We start from the raw sequence: 23,567 nt of genomic DNA, 5'->3' as shown, positions 1-23,567 counted from the left end.
ATTCTTTTTTAAAAAATTAATTTTTATTTTACTATTTCTTTTTTATTTATTTTTGGTTTTCAACATTCACTTCTATAAGATTTTGAGTTCTGAATTTTTTCTCCCTCCCCCCCCCACGATGGCATGCAATCTGATATAGGCTATATGTATACATTCATATTAAACTTATTTTCACATTAGTCATGCCATAAGGAAGAATCAGAACCAAGGTCCAACCATTCTGGAAAGCAATTTGGAGCTATACTCAAAAAGTCACTAAATTGTACATATCTTTTGACCCAACTATATCAATGCCAGAATTTATGCCTTAGAGAGTTAAAAACAAGAGGGAAGAGACCTATATGTACAAAAATATTCACGATAGCACTTTTTGTTGTAGGAAAGGACTGAAAACTAAGAGAGTGCCAATTACTTGGGGGAATGACTGAACAGATTATGGGACATGAATCTAATGTAATATTGCAGCATTGTTTTCAGTTGTGTTCAATTCTTCGTGACCCCATTTGGGGTTTTCTTGGCAAAGATATTGGAGTGGTTTGCCATTTCCTTTTCCAGCTCATTTTAGGGATCTGAGGAAACGGAGGCATACAGGGGTAAGTAACCTGCCCAGGGTCCTACAGCTAGTAAATGTCTCAGGCCGGATTCGAAATCAGGAAGATGAGTCTTCCTGACTCCGGGGCCAGCGCTTTATCCACTGCGTCACGTAGCGGTCTATTATTGCACTGTAAGAAATGACAAAAAAGGAGATTCAAAGAAGAATTCAACTACAGCACTGTAAAGAAAAACAACTTTGAAAGGCTTAAGAATGCTGATCAGTGTAATGCAATGATGAAACACTATGCTTCCCACCTCCTGACAGGAAGGTGTTGAACTCAAGGTGCAGAATAAGACATATATTTTCAGATATTGCCAATGTATTGCCTGACTATGCTAATGTGCTACAAAAGCAGAGCGGATTTTTTGGGGGGAGGGAAGGAGAAAAAGATAAAAAGAGTTGTGATAACAATGGCAAAAAGACAGCAAAGAGTGTCAACGAAGCATTTTTAAAATGTGCCACGGAGATTAGGAGGTTCAGAGGCCACGCAGGCAAGCAAGACAGCTTTGGAACTAATGTGCCCAATTAAGTATATTCTTTAAAAACAGCAATAGGCTGTGTGTGGTGAGATTTGTGATTTCACATATAATCTTTTTTTGTGGTTCTTTTTGCATGGAAATGTGCATGTTTGTTAGTGTTTGTTGAATTCAAATGAGCAAAACCTTTCCTACATAAGATTTTATTCAGGAAAAAGACTAGTGTCTACATGGCAGAAACATTAGAGAACACCACCATTACCCTCTTTTGTTTGTTTCCTGTGAATCTGAGAGAAGTCAGTATTATTTAGTGCAGGTTCCCCACCCCTGACCTAGTGCCCTCAAAACCCCAAAATGAGATATTGGGAAGGGACCTACCCAGTGCTTTTATTACACAATGCCTGAGGTTCTTTTGGCGGTAGGTACACTGGAAAAACAGGCTCATTTGGTGAAGAGAATCATTCGACACTACATAAACACACAAAAGGGCTGCAATAATGATGCCACCAACATGTGAAAATTAAAAGGATTTTATTGACTTTATATATGCTTTTGCAGAAAAGCCTTGACACGTACAAATTGGACACCAGGGAAGAGATTTGTATACAGTGTATTTCACACAGCAATTTTTGAACCTTGGGTCAGACGAAATGTTCATTTCAATAGGACTTCCACATTATTACAGACATGAAAAAAATTGGTACACTACATTTAAAAATGAAATCGGACAGAACTGGACAGAGTACTCTGCTGTATGCCAACCTTAACATCTCAACATGCACCACCTTCACATGGCCTCAGAAAGATCTGCTGTATGTTTATTAAAATATTGACTGAGAAAACACATCTGAGGTCACATGTGATTGCTTATAAAATAAAACCTCTTTTCCTAGTGCTATGTGTTTCATTATAGAAAAATATTTTTTAAAAAAAATCAGTGCTCTTCAAGATGTTTATTTCAAAACTAGAGATCATGCAGTCCAGAGAACAGGTTCAATGAAGTGATTCTTTTTTTTTTTTTTTTCCCCATATAGACATCATTGTAACGCTTTATCAAAACTGGCGTACATATCAGCCACTACCAGACTGGCCATGTCACAGTCTCCTGGGATTCACAACTGATTACAGAGGAGCATAGATTAGAACATTTTCAGATGCTGGGTACACACGTTCATGGTTTGTTCCTAGTTCAATAATCAGAAAAACTGCTGGAGTAACCATACTAGAATTAGGAGAGATTGACCAGAGTCCAGAGCTCTTCCTGAAGCAGGAAGGAAATTAATCTGAACCCTGTAACTCTCCAGTAGATTTGCTTATCATAAATAAATATTAATAAATTGGTTTCATGATTGAGTTCCTATTAGGAAATGATTCAAATTGTAATCTGTTTCCTTTTTCCCTCACTGGGCTCGGGTAAGGTACGTCAGATCAAAACAGTGATATTTCACCAAAGACCACTGAGCACTGTTAGAATGAGTCAATTTTCTTTTTTCTTTTGTAATTAACTTTTATATGAACATTTAGAGTCTAAAGAAAAGAGGTCTCTCTAATAAGCTACATACAGCAGTTTTATATTTCAACATTTCTTTCTCACCATGATATACAATGTATACCATAAAATTAATTTAAGACAAATACTTGTCACTTAAATCTATATAGGCACATGACAATTAATTCCAACTTTACTTGAGGGGTGAAATCTTCAGGGGTATCATGATTCTTGACTCCATTTCCTGAATTAGGGGCACTGAAAAGAAGGCAGAGATGCAGGTTAAGGCGGCTTTGTGTTGATGTTAGTGGTACGGCGTGCTCAATCTTCCCAGCCATGCTTTGCCATATCTCAAATATATTATAACATGGAGTTTTATGTACAAATAGAAGTTTTAAATAAACAAATAATACCACTCAGAATGTTCTAGGTGGCATAGTTGGTATCTGGCCTCAGACATGAGTTGTGTGATCTTGAGGGAGTCACTTTACCTCTGCCTGCCTCAGCTTCCTCATCTCTAAAATGGAGAGAATAAGAGTCCCTACCTCCCAGGGCTGCTGTTAGGATCAGATGAATTAACATATGTCAAGGGCTCTGCTAACATTAAACCCCCGTATACTTGCTAGCTAATGTTATTATTTTATTGTCTTGAAACAGGAAGGAATGTTGCAGTCTGCCAGAATGATTGCCTAGGATTAGGAGTCTGGAGCTGAAAGAGGCCTCAGGAGCCATTTTGTACACCCCATTTTATAGATGAGGAAACTGAGGCTCAGGGGGATTCCAAGACTTGTCCAAGGTCATCCAGGTAGGAAGGGTCAGAGGCAAGTTCTCTAGTCATTCTGGAGCCAGCCCTCCTGCCAAGGATGGATTTGAGTGTCCTACAAGTGTCCACCAGAGCAGATCCTGGTTGAGGCTCCACATTCATGTACAGGAAATAAGCGAAAGTATAGTTAGGTGGTGGTGGGGGGAGGTGGAGAGAGCTTTGTCATCAAACTCTTCTCCAAACTAAGGTGACGTTATATAAAATGACAAAGCAACCCCAGGGGATATTTGCATGCTATATTTGTATGGTGTGTGTGCTGTGGAGACATGAACAAACATCCTGTACACACAGGTTTCATAATTACCAAAATATACTTCACAGTTCTAAATTGTAAAGAAGGCAAGAAAGAAAAAAAAAAGCGAACTTACATCTAATTATGAGTATTTAGCTATTACTAAAAATACCCAGTAATGGCCCCATTTGCTCTTCTCCTCCTAGGAAATACAAGATGGCCAGAAGGGCTATCTCTTTTATTTTCTTAATGTTGAAAAATCCAAATGTACAAGCTCTAGGTTAGCAATGTTGTACAACTTTCTATAATGTTTTTAGATAATTATTCCTAATAATAATTGTCCAAGAGAGTCGGGCGTCTTAGCCACTTGCATTACATTTATTTAAGTTGTTTTCTCTTAAAAACAAGTGAATGCTGTATGTAGGCAATGTTTTCATTGAATGATTACCCTAATTGAGTTAGTTTTCAAAATATGTTTTTCAGTTGGCATGACAATGAGGCATGTTCTAAAGAAAACTGACTCTTAAGGCAGACAAAGCGCAATCAGGAGGTAGGTGCTTTAATCATCTGCCTTTCAGAGAAGACGTCAAAATATAAGAGATTGACATGCTTAGGCCGGCTGGCTGTAAAACTCTTGGCCAATTCAGGTTTTTGAAAGAATGCCTTTGAACCAGCGCTGCCGTTGCACGAGGCCATCAAATGTGCAGTGCGTAGGAAGCTCTCACCTGTATAATACACCAGTTCTTCCCAGCCGTGTTTATGCCACGCCGCGTTCCGGGTGTCTTCCCTGGACTGCAGATCTTTGTAAGCTTGAAAACAAACACACGGAAGTCAGCTTTAAAACCACAGAAAGGCCCTACATTTCATCACCATGTCCTTTAGAATTTATTTCAAGTTGTTTGCTGCTTTTGTTAAGTGATAAAAAGATTAAGGGGTAGCTGGGGAATTCGGTTTAAATGCAGTGCCCCATAGTGAGAGTCTGCGCCACGCCTTCATCTTTCTGCTCACCCAACAGGCACTCATTGTCTTATGGTGTGTGGCGACGTGCCTGTTGTCCTCACTGCAAGGCATTGTGGGAGATACAGGGATGAATGCGGCGTCATTGTTACTGACCCGCAAGGAGTTTATAGTCTGATAGAGAGGAGGCCACCTTCAAAAGCTTCATGTGCAGTGGTTATATTGGAATAGAACTAGAGGTATTTTGGAAACAGTTTTCAGAGATATAAACTATCATTACTTATAATGACGGCTACAGGATAACATGGCAAAATAGAACCACTAGTTCTACTAGAAAACAAACAATTGTTTCGCAGATTATAATGCCCTGTTCTCCCAAGGGAAAGAGGTGGTCTGAATGCCAAGTTCACTTCTTCCACATCTGAGATGGAGCTCCTTGGGGGATGGGACCATTTTTGCCTTTCTTGGTAATGCTGTTAATTAGCTCTGTGCCTGGCCCCTGTTTGTTGATTTGACTTTAAAAAGAATTTTAAAATCAGCAATAAATAAGGTGAAGCAAGAGAGAGCACAGATATTGTACTTTAAACATTGTTGAAAGGAGAAAGAACGTCATCCAAAAACAGGATTTGATCATTATAAAATTCAACGGCAAAATGGGCAATGCCAGCACATAGCTTATTTGCCCAGTCAAACTTAGGCTCACTCCAGGACAGCCCGCCTGGCCTTCTATGCTTCTGCAATGGCTCTGAACGGGGACTCTCCTCTCCCCCTAACACAGAGTTTGAGGAGGGGTGGATAAGTTCCTCAGCAGCCGGCAAGAATGACTATCCCAGCGCTATCGTCAATCAGATTTGCGACCTTAAATGGCCAACTGCCTCATGTTTCTAAGGCCTCAGTTTCTTCATCTGTAAAAAGGGATTCGAACTGGATTTTCTCTAAGGTCCCTTCCAGTTCTGTCTCTGGATCTGTTAAAGACCTTAAGCCCAAAGATTATGTTGGACACATTGTGATTGGCTGGTTTTCCACAGGTGAAGAGAGAAATGCTCTGCTTGTCTGATGATATCTATGATGGCCAGTCCTTTCTGGAAAGACCAAGAAGAGTGGAAGGAGAAAGGGAAAAGAAACGAGAAAAGGAGGGAAGCAGCAGTGGTTAGAGGTGGTGGCAGTCCTAAAAAGTGGTTACTGGTGGTGCCGAGTAAGCAGCCACTAACAGCAGGAAAAGAAGAAAGCCAGGAAAGGAGAGGCTCAGAGGCCCTTGGAAGGCACAGGCCACATCTGCTTGGGACAGAGAACGTCTCCACTGCACAGGTGAGAGTACAGCCACCTATTCTGAACAATGAAGGCCTCAAGGACATGGCCCACATCTACACCGCTCACTGTGCTGCATGACTGGCCATTGGCGGCTCAGAGAAGCGCTAGAGACAAAGCAAACCCTGGTGCCCAACTCTGCGGCAGCATGGGAGGCATAGATAACAATTTTCACCCAATCAATCGATCGATCAACAAGCCTTTATTAGGTGCCTACTATGTGCCAGGCATTATGCTAAGAAGCGGGGATTCAGAGAAAGGCAAAAATACGTCTCTGCCTTCAAGGAGTGGCATTCCAAAAGCAGACTTAGCAAGGGGAGGCCATGCACCCAAAAGGTAGGAGGTGAAGTGAAATTCTTTGCAGATATTGACTCATCCAGTTATGAATCAGTCCCACATGACGTAATCACCTCAATCAGAGAGGCTATTGTTTGGCAGGAAGGTCCTCCCTGAAGGCCTCTAGCCCAATGCTCCTTGAAAAGGCAGATTTTTTTTTATCAGCAAAGGCAACGGACCGAGTAGCAAGTAATCCTCAAAGAGAAACTTTAGTTATCTCTGAGATAATGTACAAGGCTGTAACACAGCAGGTGTAAAATAGCAGATCAAGACAGTACAGAAGAATGTTGTAACTGCGAGGGACAATTCATTACTGAGCACCCTCTCCCCTGAACAATCTTCTCATGTTTCTGAAACCTGTTTACTTTGGCAATACTTAGTAATTAACTTGATAACCAATGAATGGTCAGAACCCAGCAGTGGTCCCCATGGGATGTTATAAGACCTTGAGGGAGGCCTCCATTGTATTGGGTGGACTTCCATGAAGGAATTATGGGAGCTGAGGGGCAAGAGTCTACCGCAGCAATGGAAACAGGCACATTATGGATAATATAACCAACAGGTCCATGGAGACTTTCAGGAATTGCCAACTTATACCAGAGAGGGCTGTGCTATGGAGCTTAAGTCCCCTCAGGGTTGAAGCAAAATAAAGTCAGATAAACTATTCTTTCACGTGTTACCTCTGCAGGTTTCTATAACAGAAAACCCCTCAAAATTGGCAAATTTCATCACTAGAGAGCTTTCTAAGGTGTCCCACATTTACTTACCTATTGCTTAACAGAGGACAAGGTGAAACGTGAGCAGACAGAGAACGTTTTTTGAACTAATGCTATTATCTTTCTGTACTTTCAGCAAAAGATTACTTTAGAGCTATAGGCTGATTTGAGAATAACAAGGCTACTCGACTGCTTAACAACTATGGTTCTCTCTGAGGAAGAAGGGTGAGTGTCGAGGCCTATGTCTCGCCATCTTCCCTCCACCTGGTGTCGCCTCTTTCATAAAATCACTGAGAGCAGGAGATGATATTCAAGAGGGATTTCATGAGAAAACAATCCATTAGGAACGCATTTCAATAGCCCTTCAGGTATTACAGTCCTCACGATGCACTTTTAAAGCTGATTGCACCTGGGATTCTTGTAAAAGTCAAATGCTAAGGAGGAGCTCTAGGAGAATGTGCTCAGCAGAAGTGCTACCTGCTGACAATGAGTCTGTCGGCCCTGCTCAGGACGCACGGGCACCAGTCCTCGTCCTGCTGACAGAAGCCCCTCTTTCATACCCAAAGAACAAACTTAGTAGGAGACAGATGAGCGCAAGCCCACGGACATAGGTGGAGTCTTGTAGGTTAGTGATGGAGAAATTACAGATAGTGTTTGAAATAGCGCTGACGGGTCAAAAGACCATGATGGCAGCAGGGAAGACTTTCTGTACATCCATAGAGCCATCTGGAACAAGGTCACATTAGCCTTCGATTTATTATTTAATTTTGCAGAAAAAGGAGTTTTCCCTCTTTTGCTGCCTGAATGGTCATACTTCTGTACATGTTCCACTCAACTTTTATGAGAAGAGGGAAAAGGAGCAAAATATAAGCTGATATTTAGGGATTTTTTTCATGAAAGCAAGATTTTTTAAAACATTCATTTATTTTTATTCAGAACTCAACAAACACCAAACAAAATGGGCATTTCCATATATACGGGAGAAGAGTAAAAGTGGGTGACCTTATGTGAAATTGCAAGTTTCTGCCACGTATAACTTGCCTTTCTTTTTAAAGTATATAACAAATTCAACCTGTAGCTATGAAAGCAGGCTCTGAGACCATAGATGGGATCAGTATCCCTCCCCTGCCTATGCTACATGTCTGCTATACTGCATCCTTAGTGTATCAAATGCATTAAAGCTCATAATGTCCTAGAATTATTAAGAAAAAGTTAAACTCAGGGCAGGTAGGTAGCGCAGTGGATATAGCACCGGCCCTGGAGTCAGGAGGACCTGAGTTCAAATCTGACCTCAGATACTTCATATTTAACTAGCTGTGTGACCCTGGGCAAGTCACGTAATCTCAATTGCCTCACCAAAAAAATAAATAAAGAAAAAATAAAAAAAAATAAAAAAAAATAAAAAAATTAAACTCTGCTTAGTCAACTCTGTTAACAAAGCAAGGAAGTATGAAGTACATTTCTTTTTTTTTTTTTTAAGGCAATTGGGGTTAAGTGACTTGCCCAAGGTCACACAGCTAGTAAGTGTCAAGTGTTTGTTCTGAGGCCGGATTTGAACTCAGGTCCTCCTGACTTCAGGGTTGGTGCTCTATCCACTGTGCCACCTAGCAGCCCCATAAAGTACATTTTTAAACATTCTCCATGTAAATGATTACCTTTCAGTGTCTGGAAATCTTGGTTGTCATTCCAGAACAGCATTTGCTGAGGGTTTGGGGTAGCATGGTATGTATCATTTAGTTCGCTAACCAACATACTTTCATGTCTTGGTCAGTTGGCAAGGCCCAGGGATGGGCTCTTTAAAATAGCTTCATTTGTTGGTTAACTGATTCAGATGTGTTTCTGTTTCACATTCAGCATCTCCTTCCCCCTTTCCCATCATCACCCTCTCTTAAATATGCCACCATTTTTTATGGCCTTCATTCTCTCTCCACCTGACTGCTTTCTCCACCTCTACCATTTCCTACAGTTTTCCCTGCTTTGCTTACTCCCTTTGGCTGCCAATCAATCATGGTGCTCATTTAATTGGTGGGGCTTCTGCCTATAGGTTGTAAACAGCCCTTTGCCACTAACTTTGCATCTCTGGGTCTTCTTGATCTTGATTCCCATCTGTTACAAGTAGATTGGCTGAAGGAAAATGGGCAGCGAAGGCTTCCCTTTATTATATCCCCCATGTACCATCATGCTTATATGGGAATGTACCTTTACCATACATCCCAATGAATCTGGGTCCAGTAAGAGAAGAAGAAAAAGATTCTTACCCCAAAGATGATGTACCATATATAACTGCCCAATCTGAGAGAAAAACCCTCCAACTGCTTCGTCATTGTCCTGCCTAAAACGAATTGCACGAGCCCTAAAAGAGAAAATAATTCACTAGATTACATGTGAAAAAGGGGAAGTAGATAGAATGTCCTCCAAATCACATGACAATTATATTAAAAGCAGAGCTAATCACTGCCAATCCCCACATGGCAACAAATATTACAGTGGTGGTAAAACAGTAAGATTTCCCTTCTCTAGCCTGCAAATGATCACTTTCCTAGACACTGCTGTGTCTTGTAAACAGCACTGCCATACCTCCTGCTGTCACCTGCACTGGCAGGAGAACTGAGTTTAAGAATTTTCTGATGATCTTCAGTAACTTATTCCCAAGTGCTATCAGACATGTGATTATTACCTGTCAAAGTATATAATTGCTCTCTTATATGATGGGCTTTGAGTTCCTAAGAAAAGAGAATGTTGTTAACATACATGTCCCTCTCTCTCCCAAATCAGTTTTTTAGAAGACTGTTACAACTACTCTTAAATTTAAAATTTTTAAGTGATCAATTTTCTGTCAGTTAAAAGTGATAATTCTGATCAGCAAATTAATGAAATTAAATTATTTTAACATGCAGAGTGCCTTCTATCTTTCATTTTAAGTGATAAACATTCATTCTTATTTAGTTTTAAATTCTTCTAATTCATTTAAGGTGAGTAAAGAAAACTTACACTTGGCTGAGCCTGACAAAATGGAGGGCATAGTGAAGGGGTCACCACCTTAAACCTATTTGTCAAGAGATAAATCAAATGCTGAACTAGCTCTTAAAATACATTTCCTTTTGGAAAGAAAACTCTTATTGCTAAGATATTGGAGCTGGAGGGAAAAAAAACATTTCCCATATATATCTGGTTTCTATATTAACAGTCTAAAATTAGCACTTTATAAAATTTACTTAGTAACTGAATCTAAGATTGACCAAATAATCATATTTGTTAGCAAAACACCAGTATATAAAAGCCAACTGAGTAACTTGTATGCACATGTGTTCCTAGTTGACAAATCAAATATTCTGACTTGCGTTACTTAGTCTTTGGTGGATCAATTTTAAAGAGTCACTAGAAACCAATGTGATGGAGTTTATAAAAGATCAAGTGAGCTGAATTGTAGGTACAATTCACAGCAGAGTGTAGGAGACTAAGTTAACATATTGGCAGCTAAGCTTATGGAAACAGCATTTACAAATTAAAAAAAAATTTTTTATAAAGGCAGACATTCATATGAACATGCTCATAATCCTTAGGCCAAAGTAAATGGAACTAAACTGATGTTAACTTCCAAAAGACAGTGAATAAGGAATAATCTTGATTTAAATTAGCAACTACATTTTCATGGTTCTTGAAAACTATTTTGGGTGAAATACCTTTGTAATTGACACTTTTCCACCCACTTTCTACCCTGAAAATTCTTTACATCCTAAAGATTCAGAAAACAACTGGCCTGGAAAATATCAGAAATTTTATATTGTATGTTGCTAGAACCAATGACTGGCAGGAATATAAAGTGATTAGTTGGGTTCCCTTCTCCAAGCAAGAGTAAGATTACCCTTGAACTAGACAAAAACAGAAGGTGATCTTTCTGAAAGATCCTCAGAGATGAAAATTCCATAACTTTTCTTCAAGGGAGCAATAGCATTTAATCACCCCATCAGTGGAGTTCTTCTTTATTTCTAAACCTAGATCTCCCCTAGCAATTGAAGATAATTTCCTGTCTCTGTCCTAGCCTCAAAAATGGTAGTCAGGGCTTTCTTATACAGTTGACTCCATGTTAAAAAATAAAAAATCGAATGCATGAAAATCCAACATGTAAAACAGACACAGTTGGGGAGGATTATTTACATTGTAAAAAGATTCACACTAAGTGTGCTTTAAATGGCCATTGCCATTTATATACTTATAACTTTGTTTGTCCACTACTTTACTAGAGAGAAGAAGGAAGAGTGAGAAGTTCCTGCCAACTGAAGATTAGATGGAAACGGAGATGTCAATTACTCATAAAGTCACAACGAAGGTAATGGGAAAACAGTATTTGACTTGCCCCTTTTTTTTTCTACTGACACAAAGTGAGGCAAAGGTCATAACCCACCATAGATCTGAAGACTTAAGCGATCACTCTTTCATTTACATACATTCAATTCCCTTCATCTTTTCTCGAGTCTTGACTTCCACCCGTCATTCATTTTAGTTGCTCGTTTTTTATATCTACTCAGTTCTCTGCATCCCTCTTAGTATGTCCATACCAAATCTGAGCCTCCCGCTCTACAATAAGGGCCTCCTAATACAGTAAAAAGAATCCTTACCAACTCTCGCATGTCACATTTCCATTATCATGTCAGCCTGATGGCACTGTTCTTGCCATAGACATTTAGCTCCTGGCCCACTCTGATCTTAAGGTCTTTTACAGTCCCACTTATGCCCAGCCAGTCATTTCCCGTCTTGAATCTACTGAAATTAATTTTGCTTAATCCTTAAATATTGTACCTTATATTTGCCTTGAAGGGAACTTCATCTTGTTTTTGGTAGATAATTTTGGTCAGCAAAACTTTGAATTATATTCTTGCCTGTTGAGGTATAATACCACCTAACTTGGTAAAGAAATTGGTTCTTTGCTATTCAATCTAAAAAGACAAATAAGGGTAGTAGCCACATAAGTGAGAAAATATATTTGTGAGTGAAAGCAATATTTTAGGAAATATGAGGTCTGTGAAAATGCAAAAAGACTTCCTAAACTAATGCCAAACCCTGACACTAAAGATCCCAAACTCTGACACTGAGAGATGAAAGGATGGCCCAACACAATCCATTAGTAAGATTTAGAAACTCACCATGCTGCCGTAAACTTACCAATAGTTGCCCCACTCAATCATTGTTCCTGGCTGAAAGAAAACATTTTGTTTTTGGAATGTTGGTTCTTAGATTGGGGAAGCATTGCAATGAAAAACACAGAGTGAGGCCAACTCGTTCATAGCTCTCTTAAAAAAAGACAAACTTGATTTCCAATACTATTATCCACTTTATTCACATTGCCCCTTATAATGGCCATCTGTGGCTTAATTCAAGGCAAAAATGTATGGTAAAAACTTATGGATATTTACTTTAAGCAAATAAAGTTTTTTACACACACACACGTTCCACTTTTATTGTATCTTTAGCCTCTTCATAAACACAAAATAAGACTATTACAAATTCAACAAGAAATTCAACTTTTTTTTCATATTTTGGAAAAAAGGACTAGGAATGTGCTCTAGGTTTCTAGTAAGAAGAAGTATTATTTGAGACCACGATCCAACTGATATGGTCACAAATGGTAGTAATCCATGTGATCAATAGCTGAGTTTTCTTTAGGCTTTGGCATGGCAACATTTGGGAAAACCTACTTCCCAATCTGATGGCATTTCAGTATGTTTACACTGAGGCTACATCCTCTAATCCCACTGGAATAAGTGCTATAAAGAGTGATTTCAAATAAGTTCCCTGGTTTTAGGCCTTTCCTCTTGAATAGCTCAGAAATGCTATCAGGTGACATGCTAAAGAACGGACATTATGTAGTTCACAAAATATGAACAATAAGACTAAGAGGGAGGAGTGATGAGGGGACAGAGGAAACCAAAAGGAGAAGTCCAGCTAGGACTTAGGCTGCTTTAACCCTGCTGTGGTTTCCAAGGATAATTGAGTAGTTGAGCATTGCTCACTTTCGTACTTACTCTAAGTTGGTAAGACCTGAGTTCATATATATTAGGTCCTGGTCTAGGGACAGGTTCATTCCAGAAACTGAACTCCAACAGCAGCTGATTCTTTCGAGAAAGCAGCATGTTGCCCCTTTCCTTACGGAAGGCCACAAATTCCTTTGAAAGAAAGTTGTCATGAAAATTTTAAATTATATGTATATATAAATACCCATTAACAACATGAACTCTTTGCATCCCATCTAGGCTACACTCACTAAGTTCAATTTTCCCCAATAAATCACAGCTGAACTTCAGGAGAATAAACTTATCAACATGTGACAATCCATATAAAACAGGGCTCAGTTGGGGCAATCACCAAGAAAGAGTGCATACACAATCCAAAGCTTGCCATGCTAATGACATGTCCATAAAAGCAACAGTTCTCAACCTTTTCGTTCTCAGGACCCCTGCACACTCTTAAAACTTAAAACAAAGCTTGTTTGTGTTTTTTTATATCTATTGATAATTGCCACATTAGAAATGAAAACTTCTTAGTATTGCTATGAAAAATTTTGTCCCTGCAGAGCCCCTGAAAGGATCTTGGGGAATCTGGAGGAGCCCTTGGCCCATACCTTGAGAACACTGCATTAGAGCAGTATTCTAATGAGTTTGCTCACACCTGGCGGTGGGGGAGGAGCAGACAGGGAATGGTGGGGAGCAGCCGGGATGCCCACTGAAGGGTAAGAAGCTAGCCCAGGATTAAAAACATGCCATGAACAATTCACAAGGTCATTATTTTGCTTGTTGATATCTAAAGCAGACATACTAACTACCAACATTTCAAATGAAACCTATCACTTCTAAGCTACAACTCACTCTTGCCATAAGAACTCAGTTATTTTAATGTCAATACAGGTACTATTTTAAAAAACCCTGCAAATCAAAGCTCACAAAGAATACCATTTTTAGCAGAAAAACAGAAATTGCTGAAGATGCAGAGAAAAGAGTCACTTAATCTATACTAACAGGTACTATTTGAAATTAGAATTAGCAAACATTTTTTAAAAATCATACCTTATTTTCTCTGAGCTTACTCATGACCTCATTGAGGGCTGGGTAGCCTCCCTCATACCTCCAGAGGTGGACTGAAATATATTTTTAAAAATACATATACATTTAGAGGTTCATGATAATAGCTCAGTTGATTTTAAAATATGCCACACACACAAAGTTGACAGTACTAAATTATAAACATGCACAAAAGTCAGTCTAGGCATACAAATTATCAAAATAAATTTAAACATTTAAAGGCAATAAAAAATTGTTTCAAACCAGAAGAAACAGTATATTTCCTTTAACCATGAGTCCATACAATGATTTTTAAAAGTTTTTATTGTAACCAAGCATGATGTCTGAAAATTACTTGTGCAATTACAATAACGGTTTAAGAGACAAGGTCCACTTCAGCATCAAGTCTAGGTTCTAGGAATTATTCTTAAGATTTCTTACCAGCCTGATCTTGTTCTCCGTACCATGTATTCCAAGTCCCCACCAAGGTACAAGGGTAGTGTTTTTCTTCATGAATCTTTGGCAGCACCTCTTGACTTAAAAAATAAGAAATATAAATTTCGTGTTTTCAATTAGCCTAGTCAATCAATCAGCAACATTTTACTGAGAACTTAGCAATGTCTGGCCCTGCGTTAGGTGTCCTGCCAACTAATTAAGGGCACCACAAACACATTTATACATTTTGTTGGAATTATCAGCAGAATTAGCATTTTTGGATCATTTCTATGATCCAGCGACACCTTCCTTGAATGTCTGGGACCCTTCATCACCAGGCTAGAGTAGTTGTCTTTCTCAGATCCATGAGCTGTGACCAAAATAAGAAGAGCTGGGGGCCCAAAGATGACAGAAGATGGGTTGCACAAGTAAGAAGAGGGCACATTCATGATCATGTGATCGTCGATGCTTATAAACGCTTAAGTGTGTGGGTGATACAGTCAAGAACCACGGGAGACGTGACTTAAAGAGGACAGTGAAGAAGGAAGAGAGAAATCGTGGATAACCAAAGTGAGCGGAGCAGGAAGCAGCTCTGAGGCCCCCTGATGCCTGGGGGAGGGGAAGTGAGAGCCAAGAGCCATGAACCAGGAAGGGAATCCGCACACAACCCCCCACCCCCCACCTGCTGCCTTTCCCCCCATGAGAGAGCAGAGTCACCTGGGAACCTTCTGAGCTAGTGTGATTCCTCTATATAGCAACAAGGGCCTCAACCACAACCACATCAGCAGGACAGGCTGTGAGTACTGAATGCCAGGGCAAGATCGGTGTTGTGCATAACGATGAGACTAGACTGATTAGTTCTATGGGCCTGAACCAATCTCTAGAGACCCGGGGACACCATACCTACGTCCTTACTGCTGCAGCTGTTGGCGGTGACGTGGATGTTTGGTGTTATTTGCCACATGTTCCAGGTGAGAGGAAGCCTGGTGTGATGGACAGAGTTGGACTTTGGGGGCAGAAAGGTCTGGCCTCTGCTCTTGTCTCTGACACTTTCCAGCTGTGTTCCTGCCTGTGGGGGATCAACTAATCTCTAAGCTTCAGCTCTAAAAGTGGGTGGCGATTGGATTTCCATGCTCTACCAGTGAGATCACAGATGCTCAACGTATTGCCGTATGTTCAAGGTACTTCCTAAACTACGACGATGAATTTAGAGAGTCATTCCTCCAGGGTTAGGGGAGGAAGAATCATTGTGGACCCCCGTGGTCCACGTCATAAGACTCTCCTAGGGCCGTAGGCAGAGGATCTAGATGAGGGCAACCATAAGAGTCTTCAGAACTTGAAGCCCAGGTGAAAGACCTGTCCTGGCAGAAGAGGGAGGGAGGGAGTGCAGGTCAAAGGTTTGGTGAGGGAGATTCCAGATGGACTATGAAAACCCAAAGCTTTGCCAAGTCAAATCCACTGGCTGGAGCCTGATCTAATGTGCGGCCCAGGCAGCAGTGGGCTGGCTGATTTTAAGAGAAGACTGAGAAGGGTCAGGCAGTCCAAAGAAGAGGAGCTTAGGGAGAATTAGGTTTTGTTCTCCTGTAAGTGTGCATGTAAGGCTTTTATGATTTTTTCCCTTTTGAAAAATTCTCATTATCTCCTGTATGTTTCCTTGTAATGTTTTCAAGAAAAATCTATTAAAGACACCCCAAAAGAAGGGCTATCTGCTCTTCTACAGAGCTAGGGAAGGGGGATAGCCAAGGTCTGTAGCCTCTCCTGTAAGCTAACCTGGGTGGGATGGATCTGAGCTCAGACAGACACAATGCTGAGGCAGGGACTCAGTACGATGTAAAGAAGAGAGCCCTGAATGTTGTCAGAATACTTGGGTGGTACAGTGGACAGAGTCAGGGAGATCCGAGTTCGAATCTTGCCTCAGATACTAATAACTGTGTGACCCTAGGCAAGTCACTCAGCGGTCTCTGCCTCAGCTTCCTCCTCTACAACAGAGGGAGAATAATAGCACCTACCTTGCAGGGTTATTGTGAGGATAAAATGAGATAATATTTGTAAGGTACACTGCAAATGTTAAAACGCTCTATATAAAATACTGGTATATAAATTTATAATAATATATTATATATTATAGTATGTATAACAATCTATACTGATATACATTTATAAAATAAAAAACAAAACCCATAATCGTTTGTGTGAGCGTAGTGAGTCTAGTGCCCCCTCTTTGGTCTTTCCCAAGGCAGGAAGTCTGGAGCCCTCACTGCGTTCTAGTAATGTCATGTTGGAGGCTTGCAGTGACTTTAAGTTTCACCTATTCTAGAGTGCTGGCAAACCAAGACAGAGAGAGCAAGCCTTGTGGACTGACCATTGTGTTCAGTCTGTATGCCAGATTTCCTCTAGAAAAAGGCAGGGAAGAGGATTGGCAGCTGACTCTGAAAGAGGAAACACAGACCTCTGTGTGCGTGACTGGCATGTGGCCGGAGGAGGAGGACTGTGACAGATAATCACAATATTGGCTCTTGTTAAAATGCGCCTTCTTAGAATGCATGATATGGCCCCAGGTCTCAGGAAGCGTGGCTGATACAAGTCTCTGCAGAGGCTGAGTCAAATAAAGCTTCTGGATGTCATATAACATGGAAGCGGGCATCCTTAAGCTGGGGCCTATGACTTCGGTTTTTTTAAACATTTCACTGACCTTCGGTTTCCTTTCTACTCCTATGTATTGTATTTTGAGCAGGATTCTGAGATGGGGCTTATCGAGTACTTTAAAGAATATTACCCTCATGGTAACACTAGGAGGTAGGTTCAATTATTATCCTTATTTTACAGATGAGGAAACTGAGGCAGGAAGAGGTGAAGTGACTTGCCCAGGGTCACAAAGTTAGTGAATGTCTGAGGCTGGATTTAAACTCAGGTCTTTCTGCCTCCAAGTCCTGTGCTCTATCCATTGCACCACCTAAGCTGCCCAAGGGGTCCATGAAAGAGTAAAGGCTTGGAACTCCTCATTTGGAGGATGTTTTACATGACTTGCCCTTGGTGAAAAGAGAAAAATTAAGATTTCCAACTACCTGTATCTGGTAAATTAAAAATTCAAAGATTTTTATGAGTAAGTGCAGTTGATTGAGACTTGTTTGTTTTCTGAAACTTTAGCTTTTCTAACTGTCATACAACATTAGAAAGCTAAATAAGATTGGACAAGAAGGAATCCATCAACCTCCACAACTACTCTGTGTGTATTGTGGGGAAGATATGAGTGTTCATAGCAGCCTTCTGATCAGCCAAGTGCTATAGCTCTCAAAGAAGAGAGAAGCACATTTGTGGGGTTATCCATTCCTTATCACCACACGTCGACAAAGAAGATGCAGATCTGCCAGACTAGAGGGGAGACTTCATTTTTGGGAAGAGGGGTCCATGAGACAGGTAAGGTAGACCCAGATTATAAAGACTAGAGAAGTTAGGCAGAAGAGTGTAGCCTTGATGAAGCAGGAAATCAGGAGCCACTTAAGATTTCTAACCAGAAAAGTTACATGCCAAATGTGGGAGTCTGCACATCAGTATTGGTTAAGAACATTCGTCAAAAAAGAAAATGCCAGATGGATTGAGCCAAGGACCAGCTGGAGTCAGAAAGGTTATGAGGCAATGAAGCCATGGATTACGGTTCTTGCCATGGACATCAAGAAAAAAAGATGTGATAGCTAGTCCTTAGTGACTCCCTAGATACTGAAAATTAAGGAGAATTCTAGCCCAAAGATAACTCTGAAGTTCTGAGTTCAAATTACTGGTAGGACCATGGTGCCATTAATAAAACTGGGAGTTGGATTGGGATGGGGGTAGTGGAGAACAGAACTGTGGGGTCAGGAGTTGGAAGGGACCTCAGAGGCCATTTAGACTAAACACCTAATTTAACAGATGAGGAAACCGAAGTCCAAAGAGTCATCTAATCCGACCCATACTTGAAAAAGAATCTCCATTACAACTTGCCTCACAAGTGGTCATCCTGACTTGGTTGGAAGACCCCCACCCCCACCCCTCCAAAAGGAGAGACCTACACTCCGAGGCTGCCCATTTTATAGTTTGGGATAGGTCAAATCATTAAGTAGATCTTCCTGACATCAAGACCAAGTTTGCTTCTCTGAGACTTCTATCAGGGGAAAGAAAATGAGTCTAGTTTTGGACAAAGTGAGTTTCAGAAAAAATCTGCCCAGGAAATTTGTCCAGAAAAACTTCCGGAAAATCTGTCCAGATTTAGAAGAGGTGAGTTTCAGAAATTGACCAGACATCTGGGTGGAAATGTCCAGTAAACCACTAGAGTCTGACAAGACTGGAGGCTCAGGTTTGGGGGGCATCAGCTGGAAGGATGAGAATGAAGACAGAAGTAAATGGCTCCGGTGTACGGTGGAATAGTGTTTTTGTTTAAAATACGTAGGGATGAACAAGAAAGTCTGCACTATAGTTGAATTTCTCTGAACAGCCTCCAATAAAAACGGTAACAGTTTTTGCTATTGGAAATTTCCATGCTTTTCAAAACTCCCTTACTTTCTTTGAACCTTGGCAGAGGTGAGAGCTACAAAATCACTTTTATCATGTGCCCTTATATATCGTGAGGATGAACATGTTTTATGCAAAATTCATCAAAAGTCAATCAGTCCAATTCTCCCACTTCTCTGAAGAGATATAAATTCTAAGAGAATGTATGGGACTTTATACCACATGAGGTGATTTACCTGTGCATATACCCCTGTCTCCCCACCACCCTTTCACTTTAGTAACCTCATCACACAGGGCTCAGTTTAAGGGCCTTTACAAGGACAGAAGAATAGAGTTTAGCAGAAATGCTCTCATTTTCCTTCTAGCAATTTCCAGAGGAGCCGGCACAAACACAATTCACTCTCTCCCCCAAGTCATGAGTAATTTGGGCTACATACCAAATTTGGTTGTATGCTTCCAGGCATTCTGGCTTCACATTGTGAACTGTAACAAGAAAATTCAATAATAAATTTATGAACAAAGGAAGGAAATTCAAATATTAAAATGTAAAAAACCCCACTCACACTGTATTTTGTATAGACTGCTTGTTTCTTTTTTGGCTAGGAGATTGGAATGAGCATCTTTTCTTGGGTCAACTTTCCGAACAAATAAAGATTTTAACCAACTATCTTCACGAGGTCTGTTGGTGGAACTTGTCAGGCCCCTAGGAATGAACAAATGTGTCAGTACAGGTCAAATGAGAATTGCAATAGTTTACATGTGTTTTAATTAGGTAGGGTCAAACAATTACATTATTCACAGAATAGAATATTAAATGTCCATCTCCCACACTTACTAACCATCTGACCTTAGCAGGATCACTTAACCTCCCTCAGTCTTAGTTTCCTCATCTGTAAAATGTGAATCATAACCTTGCAACTCCTACTTTACTGAGAAAGTAACTTATAAAACTCAAAATGCTTTACATATGAGTTATTCCAACCATCTTATTAATTATTATAGTATCAGTAAAGCTTATTAAAGTTATTCAAAGCATCTTATCAAATTATCTCACCTCATCTATCTAATCAGGAGAAGCAGAGTACTAGCTTCCCAGAACTATTTTACCCCCAAAAGTGACATCCAAGTGGAATGAGAAAGACTTTAGCACACTGTATTTCCTATCATAGCACCCACATATAAAAGTTTTTATATTAGAATTCTAGGAATATATTTCGCCTTCTAAAACAACCTTTGACAAAGCAAAATTTGCATGAAGAAAATGAAAAGTACCTCCAAAATGACTTTATGCTTCTGTCAGTCTTCCTACTCTACTTAAAACCTAGACACCTAGATTGGATAATTTCCATCTTCTAAACGAATTTCTATTGCAACAATCAACCAATCAATAAACCTCTACTAAGTTCTTACTATGTGCCAGGCACAGTGCTAAACATACCTCCTTAGTACACATGCACTGTCAGAGACCCGGCAGGGACTTTTGCAACGTGGTACCAATCACCAAACATTCCCTGCAACCCTGCTTCCACCATCTTACCACTCTGGTGCATCTTCTTTGGCTTGGCCCAAATTGGCTACTATTTCCATGGGCTGGATCCTACCACCTACATTAAAACTTTTGGATTCCCACTGCCCCACAGATCAAGTTCACTCTCTCAACTCAGGCTTCGAAACGTGATTTGTACTCCACCAGAAAAGAGTATCAAATGAATTCTGAGAATCACCCCTGGATATATTATTTGTAACTTCTTTCATGATTTCTCAGTAAAATTAATTCAACAAATATTGCCTGACCTCTTACCATGCAGACGGCCCCATTATGGTAATTATCAATTTGCAGATCACAACAAATGTACCTAAATAAAAAATTCTGGAGGAATTTTGTTTTTCCCCAAGAAAACACACCATAGCATCCCAGGCCTGTGCTGTAGGGTTCTCAGGAAGGCTTCTGAATTTAAAGGAAATGAAGACAATGATGACTTAGTCACAGAGTAGCACGAAGTGTTACTTTGTATACCCTATAGCCAACAATTGCCAAGGAATCCGGACAGTTGTCAGCAAAGTGTGGGAGGACAGGACAGAATAACTGGTAGCTAGCAATTAGGAAGGTGACCTTCAGGGCGAAAGAAACACAGGGAAGACACTCAAGGATACAAATTTCCCTGGGTTCCACAAGATAAACACACATGCTCATAAAATCACATAAATCTATTCTTATTCAACATATCCACCTACTATGAAAATTGTGTTTTCCTGATTCTTAAGATTAACTTGCTGCTTTTACAAATTTACTGGATTTGTCTTCCATTTCATTTAAAAAAGAAAGTCATTTAAAATAATAAAGCTGCTTTGGACCTTAATGGCATATGGATACACACACACACACACACACACACACACACACACACACACACACACATCCAAAGAATTTGCTCACTTATTTTAATTTCAAATTGTCTGAAACCACATGGGACAGCATTTTGAAATATGTAGCTATATTGCCACATGCAAACATAAAGATAGTAATAAGAATACTTTTTTAAATATATAAAACATTTTGTTAAGATAGTGTTGGGGCACTAGCAGAAAAAATGATTCTTAAAATCCTCACACTATTGAAAACAGCAAAAATCGTTCAATAAACAGGAGAATTACATTTTGTATAGGTTAATATCATATGTTAGCGAGTATCTTGTAAAACATTTAGGATCTCTGCTACTGGCACACACATGAAAAACAAAACCAAATATTCTGGAGCACAATCTCTACCACTTTTTTTTTTTAAATAAAGTTTAGGTTTTTGTCTAATTTTTAACTTCTATTCTTGGCATCTATTAAATTTTATAAGAAATTTAAAAATCAAAACTGATTGTCTGGAAGCCTAGTAAACACTGCTCTCTGCCTTTTGAATTTAAATTAGATTACTTGCCTTCTCTGAAATTCATCTTTTTTTTTTTTGCTTTATATGTTTCTTTAGCAATTCCTTCGCATATAATAAGCACTTTGAGGAAGACAGTTTTCCAAAGAGTCTGAGTAAAACGTCAAACATTTCCCTAAAAAATAAAGATATTCTCTGCCAGTTTGTGGGAAAGGTTAGAACGAATTTCAGGATAGGAGCGCTGGATGTGAAATTAAGCATTCAAATGAATGCAGAGGTATACATTTGGGAGTTGCAAGAAGGACCTTCGAGCATTATTTCGCTGCCATGTTTATTTTCCTATTATTGTTTCACCGCCCCGTGTGCGTGTGTGTGTGTGTGTGTGTGTGGGGGTGCGTTAAATGTACCTGGCGATAACATATGCACGAAAAAGAGTGGGGCTGGACAACATCCACACAGAATAAACGCTGTCCGGCTTTCTCAGAGGCCCGGGAAAGAGGCGCAGCGCTAACTGCGGAGCTCCGGGAGAAGTTGCTCCGGTCAGTTACACGGCACGCGCCCATGTCAGTTACACAAGGAACACGGGCCAAGGACTGCGTGTCCCCCGCGCTTGGGGCCCCCTCCAACCGGGCACACAGACAGCCGGCTGCAGAGGGAGGCGAGGGCGACCGGGGCGTTCGGCGGTCCGGACCTGCGGCCACAGCCTGAAGCCGAGTCCGGGGAGGACAGTGTCACGGTCAAGAGCCCGGGGGTCCTCGGACACTGGCCTGCCGGCGCGAGGGCGACAGCGGCCAGAGCGGGGGTCAGCGGGCATCGAGCCGGACGCCTGCGGGCTCCTCCTCAGCCACGGCTCACAGTGGGGTCGGGCCAGGCCGCCCACTCCCACGGCCACGGTCACGGCCGGCCCCGGCCCCGCGCCCCCTCCCTCCCCCTTGGCGTGGCCCGCGGGGGGAAGGGCCCCTCGTCCCCGCCTGGCTCCCGCCCGCGGCTGGCGGGGCGCTCGGGCCCCTGCTGGCCCCCGGCCGTGACCTTGAACCCCGGCCGGGGCGGGCGGGCAGTGGGGGCGCCGGGTGGGGGGGCGCTGCCCGGCCCGAGGCCGCCCGCAGCCTCAGCCGCCCCGGCCGGGGTTCAAGGTCACGGCCGGGCCCGCCGGGCGCTGCTCACCTGAGGGCCGGCCGCAGGCCAGGGGGCGCGGCCGCTCCCAGGGACCGCAGCACTCGCACCGCCATCTTGCTCAGGCGCCTCCCCTCGGCCCCCCCCCCCCCCCACCGGCCTGCCACCCCCTCCCCCATGCCAGCGCCGCTCGACGGAGGCCGAAGGGGCGGGCCCGGGCTGGGCGGCCTGCGCTGCGCCGCGTCGCGCCGCCCCGCGGCTGCCTAGGGCAGCTGCAGCTTGGGTGTACTTGACCTTGGGGCGCGCGCCGCCCCCCTGGGCTCCCAGGCGCAGTCTCGGAAGGCTGGCGCCGCTGGAGACTCGGGAGCTCCCAACGAAGCCGGGTCTGGGGTCGAGGGCTGTACGGCTTAACCCTGGAATTGACGGAGAGCCCGGGGGGGGGGGGGGGGTCAGGAGGACCCTGGCGCAGCTCCTGCCCCGCCAAGGGCCCACATCAGCCCAGACTGGCCATTTTGGGGGGAAATGTCTGATGTAGGGGGAATTTCCTTAAAGGGGACCTTCCTGCACGGATGGCACAAGGCAAAAAAAATGATGATTTAACAATGCACATCGATTAAACGTCAGTTCTGTCATGCCGGACTTCTGATTGATCCACCTGGAAGGGTCGCT

The 23,567-nt window shown here is 41.7% G+C and overlaps 1 protein-coding gene across 3 annotated transcripts; it reads right to left on the bottom strand.

Annotated features, from left to right (window-relative positions):
• Positions 1–1,585: 1,585 nt before the first annotated feature.
• NIPSNAP2 (nipsnap homolog 2) lies at positions 1,586–23,025 on the bottom strand. 3 transcript variants are annotated; one of them, XM_027861991.1, is made up of 12 exons: positions 22,950–23,025; positions 19,471–19,610; positions 19,345–19,390; positions 14,429–14,523; positions 13,994–14,064; positions 12,956–13,096; positions 12,096–12,127; positions 9,924–9,978; positions 9,610–9,655; positions 9,191–9,285; positions 4,341–4,424; positions 1,586–2,818 (listed from the first exon to the last, which is right to left on the bottom strand). In XM_027861991.1, the coding sequence occupies exons 1-12, from the start codon at positions 23,012–23,014 to the stop codon at positions 2,810–2,812; spliced, it is 879 nt and encodes a 292-aa protein (XP_027717792.1). In that variant the 5' UTR covers positions 23,015–23,025; the 3' UTR covers positions 1,586–2,809. The 3 variants fall into 3 exon arrangements, with proteins under 3 accessions (XP_027717792.1, XP_027717793.1, XP_027717795.1); XM_027861992.1 differs by lacking the exon at positions 22,950–23,025 and adding an exon at positions 22,193–22,416; XM_027861994.1 differs by lacking the exons at positions 9,610–9,655; positions 9,924–9,978.
• Between the last annotated feature and the right edge of the window lie 542 nt (positions 23,026–23,567).

Source organism: Vombatus ursinus, unplaced genomic scaffold (genome assembly GCF_900497805.2).
Source record: "Vombatus ursinus unplaced genomic scaffold, bare-nosed wombat genome assembly UNPS02014768.1, whole genome shotgun sequence".
In the NCBI taxonomy this organism is placed as follows: domain Eukaryota; kingdom Metazoa; phylum Chordata; class Mammalia; order Diprotodontia; family Vombatidae; genus Vombatus; species Vombatus ursinus.
The sequence above is the reverse complement of the archived record's forward strand: the minus strand, read 5'-3'. Positions and strand labels throughout refer to the sequence as shown.